This window comes from Etheostoma cragini, chromosome 17 (genome assembly GCF_013103735.1).
Source record: "Etheostoma cragini isolate CJK2018 chromosome 17, CSU_Ecrag_1.0, whole genome shotgun sequence".
Lineage (NCBI taxonomy): Eukaryota > Metazoa > Chordata > Actinopteri > Perciformes > Percidae > Etheostoma > Etheostoma cragini.
The window spans coordinates 3908709-3934407 of NC_048423.1; the positions used below are offsets into that span (position 1 = coordinate 3908709).

General features: G+C 40.0%; 1 protein-coding gene across 1 annotated transcript in view; it reads right to left on the bottom strand.

The window, feature by feature from the left end:
• The window catches only part of peli1b (pellino E3 ubiquitin protein ligase 1b), a 34125-nt gene extending 9539 nt beyond the window's left edge, over nt 1-24586 (bottom strand). The window contains exons 1-2 of the mRNA XM_034897614.1: nt 24177-24586; nt 4380-4680 (exon numbers count right to left, since the gene is read on the bottom strand). Of these exons, the coding sequence (XP_034753505.1) occupies nt 4380-4462 (83 nt within the window). The 5' untranslated portion in view covers nt 4463-4680; nt 24177-24586. The remainder of the gene's footprint in view (nt 1-4379; nt 4681-24176) is intronic.
• Nucleotides 24587-25699: the final 1113 nt, after the last annotated feature.

Here is a 25699-nt window from a genome sequence, read left to right on the forward strand (position 1 = left end):
AACAAAAGCAAGTTTTCTGGAAATAAGCAATGAAATAAAAAAAAAACTGGATGGAGAAAAAAAGTGCTCATTTGCTGAATAGCAGCCAGTGATTTAAACACTGTTTCCATGTATAAATGCATACATATTAGTTGCTGTAAACAGCATGCACACCCGGGTTGCACTAGGTTTTGTTCTTCATTGGACACACGTTTCAGATAAGCCATTACCAGCATGCCGTGATATTCCTGCTAACCAAACCACCTTTATAAACATTACCACATGCATAAACATCGCTCACTACTTGATCATTAACGAAGCCACAGGAGTTATGGACTCCTCTGAATTTGCTGTAAACACAGTAACTATACTCAACTGCAATAAACGCAATGTGATAACTCAAGCACCAGATATGATCAGAGATTAAATTGCTTCCTACAATGTTTTGCTTAGCCCTGAATTATTATATCCTTCATTTTGGGGGTCTTGTTCTTTTAAAAAGGTCAAGCCAACTTAAAAAAATACAAAATAATAACATCTCTTGACTTTCAGAGCATGTACCATTACCCATAACCTTTCAAAGCCAACTTTTAATGTATCAAAAGATTTCCACAAATGCAGGAAACCAGTGGAAAACTTAACAAAAACACAACACAGCGACAATGTCAAAAAAGTAATAACCAGGACTGCAGATGCATGACCGTGTAATACCTGAACAAGTTTTCTTTAAACATTGATGAGAAAAAACAAGAAAAAATGCTTTCACTACAGCAGAACTAGCCATGCTCTATAGGACCTCCAGCTGGAAAGTGTCTTAGGCCAATCAGACTCCTAAAAATCTAACCACCCTTTGTACTGAGTCCAGTAAAGAAGACACCAAAAGGTTGTAACTAAGGATGCCCAGCCTACACTGAAATGTTTCTCTGAGAGAGCAGACTGGGATCAAACAACGCTGGGAGGGATTATGAGTAACCATGGTGAGAGAACAGAGCCACAGCAACGTTTGAAAGGAGTAACCATGGCAAAAACGTAACCATGGTGAAGTTTATCCCGTATCCGGAGAGAGGGCAGGGCAATCTGCTGGAGAAAGCTCAAAGTGTTGCTGGCAGTTCAAACCCAGGTTCCCATGAGTAGCAGTAAAATGTGAGTGTACATGTATCCAAATATTCTCAAGTTAGTGCGTGTTAATACATGTGTGCATATGCGCGTTGTTCCTAGAGTAAGGCAGGAAGGACCAGAGTTAGGAAAAAGTTAGTCTGTATGTGCAGACACGTAGTGTATTCTTTAATATCCACAATTAGCAACGTGTGTGTGTGTGTGTGTGTGTGTGTGTGTGTGTGTGTGTGTGTGTGTTCCCTCCAAACACTAGTAAACTAAAACTCACAGTACAGCAAAAAGCTAAAGCCACTTATGTAGAAAACCTATAAAAACATTACAACAGGTTGTGTCCTTAATTACGCTCTAAGGCTGAGTTACATGCGTTAACATTTCAACGGTTATTAGACTGAAGGCAGGGGCATACAGCTCTTAAAAACATAGAAGTTACAAAGCAAATATTAAATAATGAAATAGATGTTGAAATTTGTCTTAGTGCCAAACTAAATACATGGTAGGGAGAGAATGTTTCTTTCAGTGTTCTCCATCCCCATATATACCATCTTAGAACAATATTCTGCCAATGCAACACAGCTGCAATGTTGAAAAGCACGGGACATGGGACACTTCATGGCATACATGAAAAAATGCCTTCGCATCAACATGGATGTGGACACACAACTAACTATGTTAATACTGAATCACACACACAGATGGACAGAGATGGATTTGAAGGGCCTGCAATGTATCCAGTGACGTCACAGTTGTTTAAAAAGCCACATAGATGTCCAGTGTGCCCTCCTGTAAACAGATTGTCCCCAGAGACACTGTGCATTCCTCTGGATTAGGCCATTGGCATCACCGGGCTTCAAACATGGTAATGTTGGACTGGGGTTAGTGAGGAGGTCAGACATAACACTTTGCTATGTGTCGAGGGGGTTCTCCATTAGTATTTGCATTTGTTAGCCTGTTCATTGGTCACACGGGAGTCTCAATTAAATCCTCATCCTTGTTTCAGCCTACTGGGAGATCCAAATGGGTGGAGTTCACTACAGCTGAGCTGTTTATTCTAGTTAGCACATTCATGAAAATAATTTACCGCAATTGTCCTTCATCTAGTAAACCATAACCAACTAAGTACGTAAATTTACTGCCCACAGAAAACAGATAGTATAATACCAAATCAGTATTAGTAACTGCTTTTTTTCATCCTCTGAAACTCTGGTATAGCTCATCCGCTATTCCAGGGTTAGCCTGGTTTTAGACTTCACAATTGATGTCCATATCCCTATAGCAGAAACTAAAGTGAAAAGGAAATCATTCTATAATAAGGGGGACTCAATGATCACGGTTTTGGGCATTTCTCAAACTAAATCTAATGTGAAGTTAGATGGCCTTATTGTACATATTATTCAAACCTGTGACATGATTTGTTAACTACTCCCTACTAGTCATACCTCTACAAGAGAAAAGCGGTTCAACCTAAATCAAGTGTCAATTTAGGATGTGACAAAGTAGAAAGCATTTTTGTTGCAGTTTCTTAGTTTCCAATAATTTGCAAAATTAGAATTAAACTTAAGCAGGTTGTTCAACCCCAGTGTGTCACAAAGATGAACTGGACTGCATTTTTATATACAGTGCCTTTTTTACCTTACAAAGCACTTTACAACTTGCCTCTTATTCAGCCATTCCACACACATTCATACGCTGATGGTGGCTGAGCTGCCTACAACTTGGGGTTCAGTGTCTTGATCAAGAACACTTCAACATGCGGACAGGAGAAGCCGGGGATCAAACTGTCAACCTTGTGCTTTACCCCATGAGCATCAGATAATGATGACCACAATGACGGCTACACAACCCTGGATGTAGCATGATACTAACGTCCGCATTGGGGCTCAACTCCCACTGAAGCCACACCCAAATTGGACTGTAATGCGTATAAAGTGTTCACTACACTTACATCAGCCGACTTGCAGCAGAGTGTGTTATAACTTATGTTATCCAGCAAAATGGGACCTTTTAAAAAGCTTAGCCTGATCTCGAATGAAAAAGTAGGAGTGGAAAAAGCAGAGCAAAACGGAAAACTGTAGTTCTCCCTTGTAAAGGCATGGAACTGTGTTTACTGCTGCACACTGCTTTTTTTCACTAAGGAAAATTTCCACGGTCATCTCCCTGACAATACCGCAGAACAACACATTGTGAGTCAGCTGTAAAACCAACTGTGTGTGTGTGTGTGTGTGTGTGTGTGTGTGTGTGTGTGTGTGTGTGTGTGTGTGTGTGTGTGTCAGTGTTGTACGTGCATAAGAAAGTGTGCGTGTACGTAAGTTCTTTCCGACATCTGCATTCCTCTGTGGAGTGGGTTGGGACGAGGAGTGGAGTGGAATAGCCCTTTGGGGAATAAACAGGAGACAGACAGATAAAGGAAGTACTTCACTGTCAGTTGTTATTGGAGAAAGTGTGTGTGTGTGTGTGTGTGTGTTTGTGTGTTTGTGTCTTCTATGATGGTGCAGGGTTGGGTGGAAGTTTTTTCCTACAGCTGAGTATGTGGACTTCAGTCAAAACAAATCTCTGAAAGAAAAGATTTTGTTGCCCGTGGCCATAATTGATCTCATCTATTATATACTAAATTATAACCCTTCATTAATCCTATCTGTGTGTACTCTCAGTGTATGACCGTGTTTAACTGGACTTAAATATCAAAATTGTTTATGTTGTTTGCTGGAAAGGCATTTCTAGGTTATATCCTGGATCACTGCATGTGTTAACATCTTGTGGTCCTGTGTGTGTAAACAAGCACAAATCGTGTTTGCATTTAATGATTTTTACCAAAATACATAGTGTGTGCCAAACCACCATTTCATTCCTCAAAAATAATTTGAAAGCCAATTTTTGAATTTTTTAAATCATAGATCGTTTACATCCATGTCCATGATCCATCTTAGCAGTCTTCCCTCCTGTCTATGTTGACACATTGCTTCACTTCCTCTATTGTGTGATTCTTGGTTTATACAGGTTGATTATGAGGTCAAAAATGTGTGGCTAGGGGGTGAATTTGTTTTCAATAACGCTTGATTGGACTGAGATAAACAGCTACAATACAGTCAAACCCAGTCATTGACCAATACACACCGGAAACATTCAAGCTACACAACATAGAGTAACTACTGTTCTGACCCTTACACTTCTTACTGTGTACGACTTGTATGTTTTTTAAATACACTCATTTAGGATAGGACATCGGGACACATTCACAGGTGTGTTCAGGATGTAAAGATGAGTATCTGTAATGTATTGTTGCTTACCCAAGCACAATGAGCTCTCCATACTTCACTGGCACTTTGGTGGAGGCGGTGGTGGAGATGTTTTCCTGCTCCGGGAAGTACATTGGGCACGGCTGATTGAGGTTTGGAGGAGGAGGGGAGGCAAGATGGGTGAGATCCAAGAGGGTGAGGGACACAGGAAGAGAAAAGGAGGGGAGGGGGGAGGTGCTGATCGAATGGAGCACAGGGAAAGGAGGAGAAGGAAGGGGAAGGGTCAGCTGAGCCTCAGCTCCACCCTCTCATTCTTCATGTGTCTGTCTCTTGCAGCACCACTCGTCCTGCCCTGTACAGTGACAAAGAAAGGATTAACACAAAGATTAGTGTGTGTTTACTCAAGATGGCTTCAAGTGGAGGAAGCATTATTCAAATGCGATTTGAATCTTAAAATTCAATGTGTTTTCAACATTTAGAATTACGCAGCTTTGTTGAATAATCAATTCTGATCAGTCAATAACGGCCTTCTGTCTGTTATTTCGGAATAACAGACCATAGCATTGGACGCAGTTCTAATCATAGACTCCGGAGGACCATTTCAAAATCATTATTTTGTGTCAAAGTTTAATATTAAGTGGGATAAAGTAGAGCGAGCAAGTTATTTTTGCAAATTAATCCTGTTGATTCAAAACTCCGTTGCACCCTGTCAGGGTTTAATTCATAATAATGACCAGTTGGTTCTACATCGTCTCTTAATTAGATTTCTACAGATATTAGTTGATGTTTAATTTCATGCATGTGAATAGCTTGCACAAGTTATTATGACAAAAAAAATCCCACTAGCTTTTTGGGCAATTTTTACCTCCTGAAAAGGTTCCAGTAAACATGATGACTGTGAGTATAGTAAATATCCAGGTTGTAGTCCTAGCAGTACACATGTTTTGATGTAGGCCTTGTTCCAATAGTCAGTCATGCGTCATAATTCTACCGAACATGTCAATTGTCATGGCAAAAGACAAAATGATTGTCACCGTGATTAACTTTACAGAGATGTAAAATCCTGTCTCATAGAATTTTAACCCTTTAAACTCGTGGATCAGTTACACAAGACAGACTTTCTGGATCGCACAACCGGTCCCCTTCAATGCAACCAACCCCTTGCATTTATAGGGCTGGTTGAGTGGGAAGTATTAGTTACTACTACTGGTTGGCCAGGGGGCTAGCATTGGGAGGGATGGGACTTCTAGGGCATCATGAACCCCCCCCATCACACTATATCGTCCAAGTGAAGGTCCTCACTGACAACTGTCTAAAGGGTAGGGGGCATTTAAGGCACATCAAATGGGTAAAATTGCTCAATAGTTACAAATGCAAAATACAACCCCCACACACATCTAAAGAGCTAATTGCAAAGTTTTAAAATAAAAAGAGCTTCATCAAAGCAACAGTGACATGACTAAGGTCGGGAACACATGTGGCTTATTGTTCTTGCTGAGTGAGGTGGATGTCTGTAAATGCTGACTTTAGAGAATGACTCAAAAACACACAGACTCAGCTTTCTAAATACACAGGAAATCACAGCGAGGAGCAGAGAAAGAAAGCATGTGTGAGAAAAAAAACGCATAAGAAAAAGGAGAGGATGGAGTTCCTGGTACAACAAGATAACGACATCATGGGTTTAAGTTAAACACATTACCTTTTTCTTATGTCCCATCTCTTCCCCCCACTTGACAAAAAAATAAATCTAAACTTAAATGGGCTACGCTATCTTTCAAAACAAGAGCAGAACAGAAACAATAACATCATCACTTCACTTTCAGGCAGTCCTGATATAAGGCAGAATATTTCTCCTACACTTGAAATGATTGGTAGACATTGGAGGCTTTAATCCAAACACTCTTACTGAAGAGCCGGAAGTTGGACAGTCCCATTAGACCGAGTGGGAGAAGTTCATACAGAGGCCCTCAAGTATCAGACAGAAGCTTTGTTCAGTATCTAACATGCATTGTGGTACCTGTGATCGGTGATAAATTCAAAACTTTACCAGATGTCTTCTAACATACCTGTTTTAAAGTGTTATTGTTCTAACAATTATAACAACTGTTTCACAGCCTTACACTTGAAAAAATAACACCTTGGAGTTGTAACTCGCATCACGGTATTTTGCTCCCAAATATGTTAATTATAGATCTATATTCAGTGTATTACACTCCAGAATCAGTATGTTAAGTGATCAACAGCTTTTCCACACACAGTGAGAGGGAGAACAAAGGTGGAGGTGAAACTATGGTGGCATAGACACAAATCACACCAGAGTTCAACACATTAAAGTTGACATTTTTTGACAGAGTTAAGCAGGTGGTACAAATGGTTGTTAATTTTTTCAACTTCTTCTGAGGTTGAGGTGGAGGAGGTATGTTTTATCCTGGATGGAGGCAATGAAAGCAAAATGAAGGACCTGGAAAAGTGTGCAGGAAGAAGGGGGAGGGGAAAGACTGGTGTGTTTAAACTGCAAAACTGGACATTTGCCTCAGCCCCACCTGCTACCCTGACAGAAGGGCTTAATCCCACATACACATACACGCACACATGCAGCATTGTCAGTGAATACTAAAACACTATGCTCTAAACTGTGTGCATGTAAAATCATCTGTGTACAATCAGATGTGCACACATTCAGTAATGCCGAGGGAGCTGTTGGCTGACTTGCCAGGAATTGATTTCAACCTATGGATCCAGAAACTAAAGACCAAAAGAAAAAAAAGGTCTGAGTGCAGTAGGTCCTCCCGTTATTGAACACATCAAAGTCCAGAGTGCTCAATTATGTGTTTGTCTCTACTGTTATCAAGAACGCAACAGCAGCAGCCTCTCCAGAGCCTAAGTCCCCTTAATTTGTCAATCACAAACTGTCTTCCTTCTTGTATGGCTCAAATACATGAACTCAACCAGCCAAGTCTCCCTGGAAATAAAGTTCATACTAGACCATTATTCGGTAGAGGATTGTATATGCAGAGCAGCCAAAAGTATGGTGAACATTAGCCTTTAACATCAGAGACTGAGATTTCCCATGAACTAATGAGGATGTGTTTTATATTCAAAGCTACACCAATCAACATTGCCGTGAGCAAAAACAATTTTGAATGATAGCTTTATTTCTTTAATTTAACCTTTGATTTCTCCACTTACTTAATGCTGAAAAAAATCTAATCGTCAAATTGATTATTAACCTGGCGGAGGAATTTGTTTAAAATTGGCATTGCTAGTACACACGTTATATATAAGGGCGTGTACATAATTTTTTAAGTGTGTGTGTGTCTGACTAAGCTCCTGGCCTCTGCAACTCTGCATGACTGTGTGGCTGCATGCCAGCTGCTGCTTAGCTACCGAGACACACAGTCCTACAACAGTGGATCTAGAGCTCAGTGAGAATGACTTTGGAGGCCGAGGTCAGGGATTGTAACAGCGTGCTGCTGACAGCAGGAACAGCAACCTCACACTTACAAAAGCCCTCGTAAAACTTAACTGCAAGGAGGCCCGGATGACACCTGCCACTCCCACTGGCTGCCAACAGAGCACAACACATGACAAACAAATGTACATGCACACAGGTGGTCAACACATAAATATGTCTTCATGTAACACGGAGGCAGGGCAACAGCTGAACTTTTTTTCTCATGAAGCCATTGCCAGATGAGACGCAGTGCAACATGTCAAACTGTCCCATTTAGTATACACATTTGCCAAAGGGCAACACATAACACAGGCATGGGACACAGACCTATAAATTGACCAGGTCACACCCAAAGTTAACAGAGATCTCTGCAGGATTTGAGCCCTGCACAATGCATTCATGTTCAGTTGAAAGGTGTGTAATGCTTGATGCAAGTAAGTGGTAAGTCAAAGGATTACACTCTCAGGAACAATTTAACCAGAGGCAGTGTTGGCTGGTAAGTCAGAAACCACAAATGGGTCAGAAGAAACTCTTAACAGGGTAACAAAGAGAAACTCAAAGGGGGAACTACAGTATGGTGGTAACTAATCCACGTCAACTATTAGCTACTAGCCACTAGCTACTCTACTGTCTTATGTGACAACAGTTCCCAGACCTACATAAAAAGATATAGGTTTTTTATAACCTATATAAAAACTGTAGCACACAAGGACAAACTCTGTGAAATAAGAATGCCAACATCAGGGACCAGGACAGGTCAGGGTAGGAAAAGAAACCCTAACCTCCAACACAGTGTGACATCTTCATTACAGGAAAGTGGTAATGATATCCATCTGGTGAAGTGGGTCATCAGATTAATAAATAATAACAGATGCCTGGCATAGACTCTAAGAGGATGACATATGGAGTTTAATATGAAGCACACCTGTTAGAGTCACATTTTTAACAAATTGCTTGCTGAAAAAAACATGCATTTTGCTTGGGTTTTCTCATATTTATTTTCCTGAAAATTGACCAAATGCCTCCAGAATGCGTTTAGTTACCTCCAAGAGCAACTGAAATTCTATCTGCTACGCTATCAATAAAATGTAGGCAGAAAGTGGATGGTAGTTTTGTTAGCGTGGGTATGGAGATGCAAAATGAGAAACCTAAGGTAGGAAAAAATGTTGCTCATCTTCCTACTTGTGGCTGCTGTGATCTTTATCAAAGCCCTTCATCAAGAAGGTCATCCGATACCTTTATCGTTCCAGTATTACTGGCTCTCACCACATCCTCAAGCACTCTGAGGCTTTTAGGCGTTTCTCACTTTTCATGTTCCCTATGAGCGGCAAAGAGCTCCCCAGCGGTTCCATGCTGAGCAGCAGAGTCGCATGTCTTCTTTAAGAGCTTACATAAACTATTTTCCAAAAACAGACATGGACACAGTCTCTCATCTACCTATCCCTCCTCTTCAGTCTTTTCATCTTTGCATCCCTCATGACAAATGTCATCCTTCCTTTACCAAAAATAGATGGGGGGCATAAACATCTTGGTGTTATGTGTAACCAAAACCAATAGCTCTATATTGCAACACTGTAGTATGAATATCATTGTTCTGTTTTATTTTTTTAGATTCTTTTGCCAGTACAGATGTATATTGTCTACAGATGTGTATAATGTTTTTGTAAATCCCTTAAATTAAATTGTACTTGCACAAGTAATATTCAACAGTGATTTATAACCAGCATCAAGACAGGACACACATTTTAATATAATTTGCAATGAGAAAAGCCGTAAATGTAAACAGGAACCAGCATTCATGTTAAACCCTAGCAAGATACCAACTAAAGAAAAGTAGATGGTTGGGTAGATGGTAAAGAGGTTACATGTGAACTACAGAGTAAACAAGACATGGCATGCTCAGCTGATCTATCAAAAGCTTCCTTTGTCAAATTCCCACTTTAGGAAGAACTCCACCCAACTTAATCCTTGTCCTGTTTGGAAAGCAAAGTTGAAGTTGTTTAGCTCAGTGGAGGAGAAAAAGCATATCCATGTCCTTAAACGCATGGCTTCGAGGAAAAGAGGAGATTGCTGCCACAGTCTAGCTGCAATTGAGCAGCAGTGAAAAGGTCTCTTGGGATGCATAACGGCAAAATACATAAAAGTACAACAGCACATTTCCGTTACAACAATATTCAATCCACTGAAACGCAAATATAAATTTAAGTTCAACTAAAATGAAACTATGCATTACAGGCATCATATGATGCATTGCTATGTGCATTTCCTCAAGTATCTATAGAACTATTCATTACTCAGTTAATCTTGAAATAAAGTTTTTTTTTAAAAGTTAAAAAAAAAACATCTATAAAACAGGTCTCACACACACATTTCTCTCATGTGAATAGGATAGCATAGGTATTCGCTTCTCCTTTGATTATACTTCCTCTCAATATAACATCAAAATAGCTTTTTATAACAGCATTCCAACTAGTGGCATTACTTTAACAAAGTAAGACATGTGACCTAATAATAAGTAAAAATATAATGCAACATGACAATATTAAAGTATTTTAAAGAGAAACCTTTTTTGACCTGGGGACAGCCCTCTGCAAGCTGGTTCTTAATTCATCATATAAAAGGCCCTTGGCCTACTACTAAACAACCTCAGTTTGAGATCCGCCTTCTACAACATCTAGAATAAGCCTACATTTCTCTAATCCTCATACTGAGCAAAGAAGAAACAACAGTTTGCCTCTAAGAGGAACTCCATGCCAAGGGAGGCAGAGCTGTGCCAATGCCTCAAATCAGAAACCTCAACTTCCTGTGATAAATACACGCTACTTGGTTGGAGAGTCTTCAGTCAGTCCGCCAGTCAGCTCACAGACAGACCACTCGTTCCTCAAGTCAAAATTATAAAATTATGAGTGGATAGGACTAATTGCTAACTAAGTACAGCTGATATGGTGTTACTTTTGTCCAGGTGAGTGATCTTAATCTTGTTAGCTTGTCAGCAACATATTTGGGTAAATCATTTCATATGAACAGTTCTGAAAGTGTGGTACAAAAATAGTATAAAGTCAAAGTGCTATAAAGCAAGACACTGTACCCCACGGCAGATAAGAATATAATTTAAAACAAATTAATAAAATCCATGTGGATCTGGACATCAGTCATTTATTTATTGGCTTTTAAAGAAGGAAAGTGCATGAGATGAAAGGCTTCCTTCAGTTTCTTGTAATGCCTTTCATTGCTTTTCCAAATAGTGAATAAACTGGAGCATTATGCAGCACATCATGCAGGTTTTATAGTTGTAGAAAAAGGGAAGACTGTTCAGTTTGACCATAAACCTCATCCTTGTACTGTAAGTGGTTCTTGTCTAAAAAACTATTCAATCTTAACAACACTCATTAACAAGTCAAAGCATGTGTTAACCATACAAATTAAATGGTTTAGTCATTTCCGTGTAGATGTGGGAGGCTGTGTGTGTACATCAGTGGCTATTTATTTTGTAATGCAAGTGAAATGCATCTGTGTGCATATGTGAGCATTTGTGTTTGTGCGAGCACGTTTCCAGACGCCCTGGGTCTGGTCTCCAGTGTGATCATCCAGAGTTGCATGGTCGGGTCAGTGGAGAGGGATTGGGTTTGCACACTGGGAAGATTAGACGCTCAATGACTCAGAAACTGATCTGGTGGGGGGGGGCATCCGACCTGATGCCACATTTTCCTCTATCTTCCATTCTGTCTCTTATTCTTGCTCAAACTTGTCCGATCAATAAACATGAACAGATGGCATCGGCATCGCAGAACATGAAAAGAAAGACAGGAAGCATTTTTCCCAGTACTCATGTGTAAGCATGTGTGACGGTGATCAATACCTCTACATCACTACTAATCTTGCCATACACTGGCAAAAAGAGCATGAGCAGACTGAAAAGTTAACATGGAATTTTCCAGCCTGCTTACTTTCTTTTTCTTTTTTTTTTTCCAATGGTGTTAATTGGATTTTGGAAAGAGGACTTCAACACGTTTTTTTCCTATTTTTCACTGAATGTAAAGGCATTAATTAGTTTGATTCGATGTGTGCTGCAATGCAATTGTAACTAGCCCATCATCTTTTCATCTCTCTAAAGCTGGCTGTAGCACATTTCTATTTCTATTTAAACAATAACTCCAAACTACCATCACAAAATAAACCCTCAATGTGTACTGGTACACATAAAGCATTTCCATCCAGAGGACCTATACAACCAATAGAGAAAATCACTGCTGGTGTGACGTTCTAAAAAATTAATCTAGCATGAATTGAATATCTTGAAGCTCAGCTGGGTGTACACAGACCGATAAGACTGCATTATCAAGACAAACCAGAGTGCGAACTCCTGACATGAGTTACTGCAGAGTGGTACCTTAGACAATAAAAATAAAATATGTTAGTGCTTCACGTGCGTCAGTTCATTGTTCATGGTTTATTTTTTTTCATTTTGATATTTTCCTAAACACATACTGGAGCAAAGAAATAGGAACATTTCTGTCTAGCAATGGACACGCCTGTAGCCGGTCTGCTCAGAAGAGATTTAAAGTCAGCGTGTCGAGGCACACACCAAGTCCCAATTCCCTCCGCACTCACAGGCAGGCACACACCTTTAATGTTCAATGGTCCCTGGAGGTGTTCTCCAGCATGTGTGCGCATGTGTGCACATCTGCATGTGCGTGTGTGTGTGTGGTCCAATATTTCCACCAAGATGGATGGAAACATACTGTAATCATAATCACATGAGCTCCATGACACATTGTATGAGAGGAAGGAAGAAAAAACAGTGGACGGACGGACACACAAACACAAACAGACACACAGAGAGAGACACACACACACACACACCCACACACATACACACACGCTGAGCCAGGTTAGCGAACACTTGAGGCAAAAAGGTTTGGGTTCAGTGTCACGACCAGATTTAACTTGTCCTAATCAGCCTGCTGTGAAATGACCGCTGAAAACACTAAAACTGGAAAATGCAAACTCCTTTGTCGGACAACAGGTAGACAAACCTTTGACTACACTACAGAAAATTAGCAGAGCAGTTGTGGTCAGGCCTACACAACACATAACTACCCTAAGAACCTGTCAAATTTCTATGTAATCTAAAATAAAATCCTCAATTAATCCTTTTGGTCTTCTAAATGCAAATAGCATTAAATGCTCATCAAAAGTTCCCAGAGCCTATGATATTTTTATGTATGTCTTGTTTAGTCCAATCAACAGATTTAACCCTAAAGATATTCGCAACAATTTAGTCAGGCAAACGATTAGTCTTCAGACCGAAAATTAATCTGATAACACCAAACTGTAACATTTTAAAGACAAAACAATTATTAGCTTAAACAAAAAAAAGCAAATTACTCGATGATGAAAATAAGACTTAGTTGCAGCCCTAGATTAATCGATTATTAAAATAGTAACTGATTTTTTTTCAGTCAGTTGACTCGATTGTCTCACACCTCACACTTTGTCTACAGTAAGAAAAGTTTCTAGTGAACTAATCCATAAAGAATGATTCAAGGATAATAAGTCTAGTCATCATATTTTCTCCCTATTGCACCTTTTGGCCACCTAATTAATTAAAAGGATGATTTGACTGTCACCAAATATAGATATATCTTCCCAGCATGAGGATTTATTTATTTATGACAATGCACATTAATCAACATTTCTGTTATTGTGCCATTGTTGGCCAGCCGGCTTATTTTCAACTGTAGTCCTAGTTACCTAGCATGCATGTCCTTTTGTCTTTACCCGCGCAAACACGGGGAAAACATGCAAACTCCACACAGAAAGGCCCTGCCTGGACCGTTGTTTGTTTGTCTGAATCACGAAAGTTGAGCAGCAGTGTAATTTGCTCTGCATGAGAGGGTCTGTCAAAAGTGAATAAACAGTAGACTTACTGTGTGATAAACAACCTGCTTACTCAGGATAGAGCACACGTGCCTTCTAACGTGGCAAATGAAAATGAATAAGCTTTAGCCCATCTGTCTGTTTTATCACCCTTTACACAGAAATGTATTACCCGACAGGCACACTCTCTGGTGTCTGGGCTCTCTGGAGTAACTAAACACCTACACTAGAGAGCGTATAAACTGGTATTTAGGGCAAACCACTTCCCCATGTACTGTCACCAACACAGTGAATTTTCACAGACACAAGGTGACCAATATTAAGCCATGCTGACCTACTTTAAAGAGGACCTTCCATAAATGGGACTATGATGGAGAAAAAAGGAGTAGTCAGTAACAAGGCATCCACTTGGGCTCAATGCCAAACACTTGACCTGAGGAAGCGTTGCCACAACAATACTCACACTCATCAGCTATAAACAGCAAGGCATGAAATATGCGGAGCGGGTCAGGAAAAGGACGTGGACATTAGAAACAAGGTGTGGAATGTAAACCCAAGCTGTGTTGTTGAAAGCAGATGTGAACATAGTGAAGATGGCATCAAAAGCTGTTGGGCCTCACACTTAACAAAACCAACACATGAAAATGAAATGTGCAGTAAACGTGTTCTAAACTGCTGAAAAGCCAACACACATCATACTTCTTTGACCAATTTCAACTGTGAACATCACACGTCAACCAAGGCACGTTCCCCTTAAGAAAAATACACACTATTAACTTCAAAGTATGCTAAGTGCACAAGGACCACATCTTTCCTAGTGCATGGCACCACCATTTTCACTATCCACTCCTAAAACAGAAGACTGGTACTCTGCTCTCTGCTTTGGGGTCCTAACCCAGTTCAGACCAAACATTTGTGACAAGACAAAACCGTTTTAGAACAGAAAAAACTACTATTCCCTGTTCCATTATCTTTTATTGTGACAGTTATTGCCACCATTCCTTACACATACGTTGGGGGTGGCTGGTTTCAGAGCGTAAGGGACGTCACCTGTTTCAACAGCCAATAGCAAAGTCATCTCGTAGAGTTTCACTGATTCATCATTAGAAACGTAAATATAGAAAGTATCTTAAAATCACGTTATCAATATTCTTATTTACAAACAAAATATTTAGCTAGAAAACGCCTGGAAGTTGGAGGAGTTGTTGCTATGGAGATGATACACCATCTTGTCTTGTCACATTGGCGGGCAATGGTAGGTTTTAGAACGCTGCACACTGACCCGTTGCAAGTAGTCTGATCTTGGCTTTACAGACTGGCATCTCCAAGAATCCAGGACGCAGGACCAGTCCCACCAAAACAGGGTCCTCAGTTTGAGCCAGAGGTGCTGGACTTGAGTCTAGGTTCCGCCTATTTGGAGGCTTAAAGGACTAGAATACATGTCCGGGTACTCATTCACTGTGAAGAGAGGTGAATCTGACTCACAACAATGGGTCAAATCATGCCACCGTTTCCTTCTTTCCACTGTTCGCTTTACTGTCTATTAAAAACAGCTTAGGAAGAGAATTAAAAACAGTGGCACTGGTTCCTGTTTGGAATTTATTTTCTGTGAATATCTTTTGAAATATGCATGTGAAACCGACTTCCCAAAATCTGACTTAGGCTGCTTTAATGAAAAAAAAAAAAGTGTCTGAAACCTAATTTTGTGAGTAAAAGACATGAATTTCACATAAGGCCTCTAATGTAGTGCAACACCAACATGACGGAAACGAAAATGTTAAAATCCTCCCCTCAGTAGACTGAGATTCTTTAAGTCAAGCAATCGGTTCTATTGTTTTTATTTATTTATTTTGACTTTGACTATGACTGTGTCCTGTGTTTTATATTTCTCTCCCTAATTAGTTTTATCAGTTTCCCCATAGTGCAATCCTTGCTGCTTCAAACTTTTGAATCTGTTGAACCAGTGGGACATTAATAACTGTGTGTGAAATCCAGTTTTTAGGGATAAAACTAACAACACATATTTTTCTGGTTAAGCAATTGCTAATTTGGTCTAAAGTGAAAATGTAGCCATTTCTCTTTCTGTCAGTATGTACCTTCTTCATTAAACCATCTTTCTTAAAGTGCTTATATTATGCTTTTTACCTTTCATTTATTTTGTTATATATCTTTTATGTGCAAGTAATAGGTTTACAAAGTGAAAAAGCCCAAAGTCCACCCCAAAGGGACTTACCATCTCCAACAGAAAACACTGTTCACAAGATGCTCCAAACAGCTTGTAGTCCAGCCTTTTACTTCTGTGATGAACGTGCGACACTTTGCAACACATTATAATGCTCGCCTAGCTGCTAGCATGGCACGCCCTCATACTCTGATTTTGACTGGCTAGTAATCCTTACCTAGCTACTGCGCATGTGCGACTCCCAACAAAGATGGAACAGAAGTGTGATGCCTCACTCTGTAGCTAAAACAGAGAGCTCAACACACAGGGTGAAAAGGGGAGCTGCCAAAATGTGCAGTGCAACAAAAATATGATGTTTTTTTAACACTAAACCATGTAAACCTGTTCTGGTACAACCTCTAAATACAATTATGAACCTGAAAAATTGCTTAATATGAGCACTTTAAGTTTGCATTGCAGAGCTGCTGTCTGTGCTTTATCAGAGCAGGCTACTGGTTTTTCCTGTAAGCGACGCTGGGAGGAGCCTAACTGAAGACAGAATGTAGGGAAAGAAATTGAAGGGCCAGCGTTCAAATTACAATCTCATCAATGATTCAGTGGGAAGAACACAGACTGGCTTATGAACACAGAAAACAAACAGCTCTGTTGACGGATGTGCAACAAGATACATCCACATAGAGATGTAGATATATACGCATTTAGATGCCTGTGCCCAACTTACAATAAAAAACTGAAATTGTGCAATCACAAAAGTGAATTGCATGGAGTCATGCACACAAGGACGTACTGTACACCAACTGGATAGCTAAACACATGTGGGTGTATGGTCATATGGACAAGCAATTATACATACTCTCACAAAAACCTTAGTGCTTCTACAGCCAAGTGCCATTTCCTGATCGTACAAAGCATACAATGTGACCTTCTTAGAAGCATGGTACAGCAGAACAGAGCTTTGTTTCTTCACAGCAGATATTCTCTCTCTGAGCTGTTCTGCTTTCTGTCACTTTAGCCTTTTGCCAGTTTATGTCTATTTGACAAGTGAATGATGGCATGCGTGTGGCTGTGTTTTCTGTAAATCTGTAAAACTATGTTAAAATAAAAGCTGCTAGCAATGAGGCTTCAGTGGGGTTAGTCTGGGTTTTGGCATTGCTTCCACTTCATACTTCTGCCTCTATCTCCTGGACTTTTCAAAATAAAATTTAAGATTTCTGGAAATAAATGGGACTGTCTAAACAACTGTTTCACATGTTATGTAATCAATTACATTTCAGAATTACCAGTTCTGCTCGTGTTTCCCATCTCAACAACTGTCTGCTGTTGCTGTGTTGAGCACAAGGACTCTCAGACTTTAATTATTTAAACGATTTTCAGCAACTACTGCCCAGTCTTTCACTGCAGTCGCAGAAACGGCAGTGCTCCCCTGGAAAAACACAACAAGTTACACACTCAAACATTTGTGTACGTGAGGATGTACACACAAGATCGTTTGAGACAGGATGGTTGAAAAGTGAAACAGGAAATGGCAATCATGCATGATCAGAGGGGATTTGATAATTACAGGTCTGTGTGTACATATGAATATGTGTTGGCAAGTGTGTGTGTGTGTGTGTGTGTGTGTGTGTGTGTGTGTGTGTGTGTGTGTGTGTGTGTGTGTGTGGAAAAGAGAAGGTGCCAAAATGTATCAGCAGTTTCGGTTGCAGTCGCCTGTGTGAACTTAACAGCAAGGAAACCATAGAGATGGTATCTTGACAATTATACACACACTCAAAACACTTCCTTACTTTCACATTTCATGTACAGTTTAACCTCAAAGTATAACCTCAAAAAGGCTTTCACTTCTTGCTTGTAAAAGTGAAGAATTCTGCTGATATCAAAGGGAAATTAAGGTGAAACAGGCTGTGGTTTGAGTCTGGGCAGAGGTGTTGAACACACTCACAACAGAGAGTTAAGTCCAACTAGAACAACTATCATTGAAAGTAGGAAATGACCAGCGTCTCCCACTTCATGACTTTTGTCTACATCTTGGATATTTCTGCGCCCTACCAACCACTTTGGTAGAACAAAATATTGTCAGGAGGTCCCGCTTTGATATAAATCTAGTTGGGTGGTAAAACAGGAATTAGGGTGAATTTTTTAGGTGTATTTGCCCAAATTTTAGAAGTGGTCCGGTTGCGGTGTTACAGCTCCACAATTTATCTATTCAGTATCCACAATGTGCAATAATCAAACTGTAAAGGATGCAATATAGTAAGGCAAAGTACTGTAGGCTGGCCCACAATGGTATACAATATAAATCATTGTATTGCACAATATAAAATGAAACTAGCAAAGTTTTTTTTCCATGCAGTCTTGTTAATCTGGTTTTGGAAAAAACAATCACAAGTGTTTTCACAAAGGACTGATTAATTTAGTATGCATAGAAAAACATATTTGAGAAAGTTGACAAGATGGACACTTCCTCTAGGATTTGCATCTGACATAAGAGTAGGAGTGAATTCAACAATTCGTCTTGTCAATAAAATGTCAGTAAATTGTGTAAATTGTTAAAAATAGAACAGAATAGAATACATTTTTATTGTCCACCAGGGCTGCTTTTTTTGGCTCACCAGACCTCCAAGACAGACGCACATACGGACAACATTTCAGAAATAGTAAGCAAAGTATAAAAAAGATTAAATATGCTTAAATTAATTAAAATAGCAGCTCATTTTGTTTGTCAGTTTATTTGACTGAGGATACTGATGGCATTTGAAATAAAGGATTTTTTTTTTTAAGATCTAAATCGATTAATTGATTATCAAAATAGTTGCAGATTACTTTTCTGACTATCAACTCATCAACTAATCATTTCAGCTCTAACAATCAGTAATTAAAAACAGGAACAAAAATAAGATTTGTTGATGAAAGGGCTTATATTCCCAAGTATTATTTTGTTTTTGTTTTCTTTCATGCTTTCTCAGTCGAGCTACAGAGGTAAAGAGCTGTATATAATGTCCCCGTGTATTTACACGTGTACATACATGGGGACATTATTTCATTTGTTCCATTTCTCCATGTTTATTGCAAAAATGTAAAATAAAACATTGCAATGTTATTAGTTTCCCGCTAACGTTTCAGCTCTTCTTGTGTCAGCACATCCCAGACATTAAGAGACTCCCCCCCAAAAAAACTACATCAACATTTACAAGTAAGGGTTCTATTCATGAATTCAGCCAACTTACCGTTTAAGTAATAAAGTCAAAGCCAAATAGGAATGTGCACTCCCCAACAGCTTGTTTTGAAAGCAGCTGAACAGCCTTACTATGTTTCAGTTCTTCCCCTCCCTTACTTTTCTGACTCAGGTATTAGCAGCAGGGGAGAAGCATTGGTGTTACTGTCAGTGACTGAGAAGCAAATGGGAGGAAAGAGACAAATTCAAACTTGATAAGTGTAAAAGATAAATAAGAGAGGCAGCAAACTAGTCACAAAATGGGTGACCATACTCACTCCTGTGCATAAGTAAACTATTAAAATTGCTCCTTAAATAAATGATTAACAGTCTCCTCAGAAGCAAGGCAATAAAGTGCTCATATTATGCTAATTGTCAGGTTCATAATTGTATTTAGAGGTTCTATCAGAATAGGTTTACATGGTTTAATTTAAAAAAAACACCATATATTTGTTGTACTGCACGTGGTTGCAGCTCCCCTTTTCTTTTCTTTTTTTTAAAGATTATTTTTTGGGCATTTTAGGCATTTAATTGACAGGACAGTTGAAGATTTAAAAGGGGACAGTGAGGGGGAGGGACATGCAGCAAAGGGCCGCAGGCTGGATTCGAACACGGGCCGGCTGCGTCGAGGTGTAAACCTCTATATATGGGCACCCGCTCTACCAACTGAGCTATCTGGGTGCCTTAGCTCCCCTTTTCACCCTGTGTGTTGAGCTCTCTGTTTTAGCTTCAGAGTGAGACATCACACTTCTGTTCCATCTTTGTTGGGAGACGCACATGCACAGTAGCTAGGTAAGGATTACTAGCCAGTCAGAATCAGAGTATAAGGGCGTGCCACGCTAGCAGCTAGGGAAACATTATAACGTGTGTTACAAAGGGATGCACGTTTGTCACAGAAGGCTGGACTACAACAGAGCTGTTTGGAGCAGTTTGTGAACAGTGTTTTCTGTTGGAGATGGTAAGCCCCTTCGGGTGGACTTTGGGCTTTTTCACTTTGTAAACCTATTACTTGCACATAAAAGATATATAGAAAAATAACTTAAAGGTGAGAAGCCAAAAATCATAATATGAGCACTTTAAGAGACATTACATTGTGCAATTGGCTTTCAGCTATTGTGCAGTGTACGTCTCTGCCCATTTCCTTTGTTCTTTTTTTCTTTTTCATTATCATTGCATTACATATTATTACTCTGAGCAGACCAAGTTTATACAAATTATAAGCTTTACAATAATCAATTTGTACTGTATTGAGTTTAAATAATTCAAACGATAACATGGATGTTTGAAGAACTACGGGAGGGATTGTATTTTTACCAGAAAATAACAGTAGGAAACTGTTTTTCTTACTGATGTATTTTCTGCAGCACACAAAACGTAATGATAACGCCGTTTTTGTTGCATCCCATCAACCAAGAACAATTTTCTGTCTCTTAACCATTCATCTGGGTACAAAAAGGATCGATGCAGGTATTGTTTGATCGGGGAGGTTTTGATGAAATTCCGCCGGATGTCACTCTTTCCAGCTGGATGTCTGTTACCTTCCGCTTTCTTTGTGTTGGAATTCTAAACTCTGGTGGCTTTACGTTAACTATTGTTAACTGCTCCTCAGATCTCTGCAGGGTAAATCCAGAGAGCTAGCTAGACTATCTGTTCAATCTGGGTTTTCTGTTGCACGACTAAAACAACTTTTGAACGTAGACGTTCGACCAAAACAAGTTCCTTCCCGAGGCTGTTTTGCAGCGGCACCGGGGCTCTGTGCAGCGCTTAGTCTCGCCCACGACGATAGCGATTAAAGAAATGCCAATAAACAAGAGCCTGTTTCTCTCCCATCCCAGAATGCTGTGTGGACTAGCCAGACCCTCCTTCCTAACAATGAGAAATTAAGATATAGTGTGTTCCTCCAAAAGAACACAAGATGATTTTTAGGCAGCGTGATTGCACGTAAAATCAATGCAAAGACACAGGTGGACACCAACAGCCTGGACCAGTGCGATTTGGGTCAAAAAAGCTTTCAAGTGTCCAAGCTTTTTAATGCATTTTCAAATAGCAATAATTGAGCTAGTTAGAAATGCCATAATTTGAGAAACAAACATGCTCTGATCCCAAAGGCATCTTCCATCTTATGAACACATGGAGAAAAGAGGAAAAGGGAGAGAGATGGAAACATGTCCCTGGTGAGATCAGTCAGATTCTCAGCACACAGACGCACACACACGCATGTACGCGACAAACTGATTGATAATGATTCTGAGGAGGAAGAGTATACAAGAACTGCACCGAACACAGGCAGCCTCACGCCACACGATGGAAAATGAGTGGTTGTTTAATGCCCCTTAACTCTTTCCGTCCCTACCTTGCAGAGACAAGGCCATAAAAACATGCCCACTGTCTGACCCACTTTCCATGTCAGACGTAATCTCCCTCTACAAACTTCAGCCTGTTTACCAGCCCAGCAAAGAGTAAGCCATCCGGGAAGAGAATGCCAAGCTCTTCACACACAGCGGGAGGGACTCTGCTCCTCAGCTGTGCCGAAGATTACACCCGCAGATCCCCACTGAGCTAAGAGGCCTACCCTGAGAAAACTACACATTTTAGACATTTGCATGCAAAAGATAAAATGCAAAAAATGACAAAATAAAAGTATTCTCTCATGAAAAATGTTTTCATCATATCATAAAGGTTTAAAAAGGTGCGCACGCACGCAAACGCTCACACACACACACACACACACACACACACACACACACACACACACTTGACACGTTGGATTGAATCTCCAACATACTCAACAACACCAAGGTGTTAACCACCACTTGCATGATTGTTACAGCATGCAATAAAGGTATCAACACAGTTCACACTTAGATCAGTCTACAGCACATACCAAGTACAATATCAAGGTTAAAAGTTTGATATAATTACTATTAATTTTTTCTCATAAATTACTAATTTGTTGCGTGTAATTAATTCCTACCCTCATTACTTGAGAGCTATGTATATTAGGGGCAATAAAGCGTGGGATGAGGTGGAGAGGGTGTTCTGTTGTGTGTGTGCGGCCACTGTCATTTGTCATTATCTTTTGATCTTTTATAGGATTCAGAAGGACATCATGAATTGATGATTTATAAAAGCTATATTTGACAACAAAATCCTGTGCTGCAATTTGCAACTACTGCAGCATAGATTTAGCATTTTTCCTTCCTGAAAATGTATGTAAATGCAAAAGTTAACATCTTTTTTTTATATATATATTATAATCCATACTTATTGGACTGATAGGAAGCACTTTTGTAATTCTGTTTTAGTATATGAAATGTGTTTTGTGGTCCTATTGGATCACACAACTTGCTGAGCATACAAAACCACATTTAAAAAATGTTTTCAAGACATTTTGGGTTCTGAGGTTGTTGTTTTTTTATTCCTGGAGAGCAGTGATAGAGCATTCAGCATAAACCGAGACTAGGAGGCTTCTCTGTGTCCCCACTGACCAGGTTACTAAGGGTATGGACAGCGCCGAGCCTCCATTAAGACATCAGAGCTCTCTCTGTGCTCCCGTCTGACACAGTCGGCTCCGGTTTCCACCCTGAAACTGAGACTCTAAACCTTGCCGGAGAACACACAAACGCACACACACCCAGGCCTGCCGGCAACATACCCAATGCAAGCCGTGTGTCCCAAGCACTTCACACAAGAAGTTATGACTATTTATAGTACTGTGAGAACACAGACTTGAAATAGTCTGCACAAAAATATAATAAAGATTCTTCAGCCTTTTGTATACCAGGACAACACTGTTTTAGCAGGTATCACTGTCACACAACTTGACTCTTCTATAGCTCTCTACCCCAGATTCAGTTTATGGTTATAGATTTGCCATGGATCATAAAAATAAAGTGTAGCCTGATACAATAGTAAGTAAACAGAAATTTACTTAAAATAAACTTAAACAGAAATAGAGTTGCCACAGAGTATTATAAATACATTGGTTCTGCTGTATTTTTGTTGCACTATAACCTTTTCAAACAAACACTAACAAGTTCCTTTATCCAAACTTTGTGGATTCATTTTCTCCTGTGTTTAACTTTCAGAATATACACCAAAAAACTTTGAAACGTTGTTGCATTGTCTATGTCTCATCAACCAGCTGTGTTTCTAATCCTTATACTAATACAAATGCATCTGGTTGGGTTTGGTAATGGTTAAAGGTAATTGAAAGAGTAAAATCCACTGCAAGTCCCAGTTAACCATCACATTGACAAACAGACAATGGAAATGAGGCCTGGAGCGTCCTGGTGGAACAGACGGAGTGGGACCATAGAACGGTCTATGAGTGGGATGCCCGTCTGTCTTTACTGTGACATTACCAACACAGAGAAGGGAAGTCACTGACATCCCTATCGGCAATACACTTATCACATCCTCGCTTACCAGTACAGAGTGAACAAGACAGAGAAATTAGGGTGGAGGGTGGAAGAGGAAAAATAAAGAGGAAGGGAGGCAGGGGGTGAGAGACAAAATGAGACGGGAGACGGAGAAAGAAGGGAGGGGAGGGAAGTCATTAACTTGCAATCAAGCTTCAGTAATGGCATGAGTCCGTGCATTTGCTTGATTCCTTATCAGGCAATGTTCCTTTCTCCCCCCCCCCCCCCCCCCCCCCCCCCCCCCCCCCCCACCTCTCTCTGTGACAGGTCAGCATGCAGACTGGAAGTGATGTAAACTAATACCTGCATCTCTGAATTCTCCACACACACAAACACAAACACACACACACATACACATACACACACACTAGAAGCTTCTGATTTCCACTAAGATAAAGGCAAAACAGGTGCATGAGTAACGCTATGTGCAAAACACTGACAAAGACCAGCACTATGCAGCTGCAGCGCTCACAATAAAAGCCTTGTGAGGACTTACCTTGCTGAGTGCATGAACATTACTAAATGAGGTAACGTTAAAGTAGCATTAATAAACGAGCAGTTCATGGTGTCAGAGCCGTTGGCAGGACAAAGCAGGTGACGGATAACAACAAGGAACACTGGCTAGCGCTGAGTTAGCCTATAACGTTCGTGTTTAACTGCTGTTATAATTATTAAGAGAAGTCAGGTGTAATGTACTCACTGCGATATAATGATGGGGTCCTTTTGTTGTCTTCGGTGCTGCTAGCTTCTCCACCAGCTGTTGTCTGGCTTTCCTCCAACTTGCTGAGGCTAGCAAGCTAGCTAATGCTCCACCGGCTTAAAAAGGATATTTCGTCCTAATTTCTCCCCTCTTGGCTGGTTCTTCCTTTTCCAAAAAAAATTAAGTAAACCTTAAACATGTGGGAGCAGATGAAAATGTGTGTTAATCGTTCTCCTCTTCTTGGAGTTATGAGTTGTAAATGCTCACCGATAAAATATCACGGTGCTTTCTTTTAAATGACAGCCTCTCCGCGGTGTTCTGTCCTTTGTTGTGAGCATCTCAACGTAAACACGGAGCTGTGCTGCGCTGGCCGTTCGGTTCCCTGGTTCTCTGGCTGGGAGCGTACGCTGCAGGAGGAGACAGCGTCGGCGCAAAGGACTCAGGGACGTGTAGTTTTACTCGCTGCTAGCCATAGGACACAAGGTATTTGTTCACATCGTTTGCAAAAACGTTGCAATAGCAAAATGTAAAAATACCCCATTGCAAGTAAAAGTCCTGCATTCAAACTTGTACTGTCAACAAAATGCAGCGTTGTAAGGCAACTAAGACTAGTCGTGGAAGAAGTATTAAGATCTTTAAATCAGGTAAAAGCAGAATTACAACACTGAACAAATACTCTATAACAAGTGAAAGTCATGCTTACAAAATTTTACTAATGAAGTGCCTACTTAAAGTGTCTTACATACTGTTCAAGTAGCCTAACATGGAAATACCTGAAAATTGTACAGTAGCCCTACTTAAATGAAAACCATAGTTACTTTCCATTGCTGATGCTGTATAGTACGCAATTCCACAGTTTACTGTAAATTGAGGAAGAAGTGTGTCATCTTTCATGACATTGTAATTTAAAAAATTGACTTGAGTAAAAGTAAAGAAGTAGGCAATCAGCAGTGAAGTTAAAATATATACTTGGCCCCTTTCAGAGAGTGATGGGCGTACATTACTGGGTCAGGAGGAATTGGTCTATGAATCAGGGTTCTGTACATATTGTACTTTACTGTGGATTGGTTTATACTCTGTCAATCATTTTATTTAGCATTCTGAATAGAATCAAATAACACAATTTGCAAAGTAGTCAGTGCAGCTGTCAGATGAATGCAGAGGACTGAAAGGTACAATATCTCCAATAGAGTAGAGGCCAGAGTACTTAAGTAAATACTTCGTTGCCGTACACCTCTGGGTGAAATCAATGATCACATCTGTCAAGCACAAAGTGTTTTGTTTGAAGTGTCTGCTTCATGGCCTCTATGTTGAACTTTGATGTGAATCTGTGAGATTCAGAGTCCATAGACATGCGTGATTCTCTCTCCCTCATGTGCCCTTTCATGCTAGCTTTTATTTGAAGCACCTGACATACCAAGAGTGCTTATATTTTCAGCATCGGTTGACCCAACTGGAATGAAACTGGCCTTGTAGAGTTGTTTCTATCTCCATGTTTATATTTACCTATCAAGCTATGCATG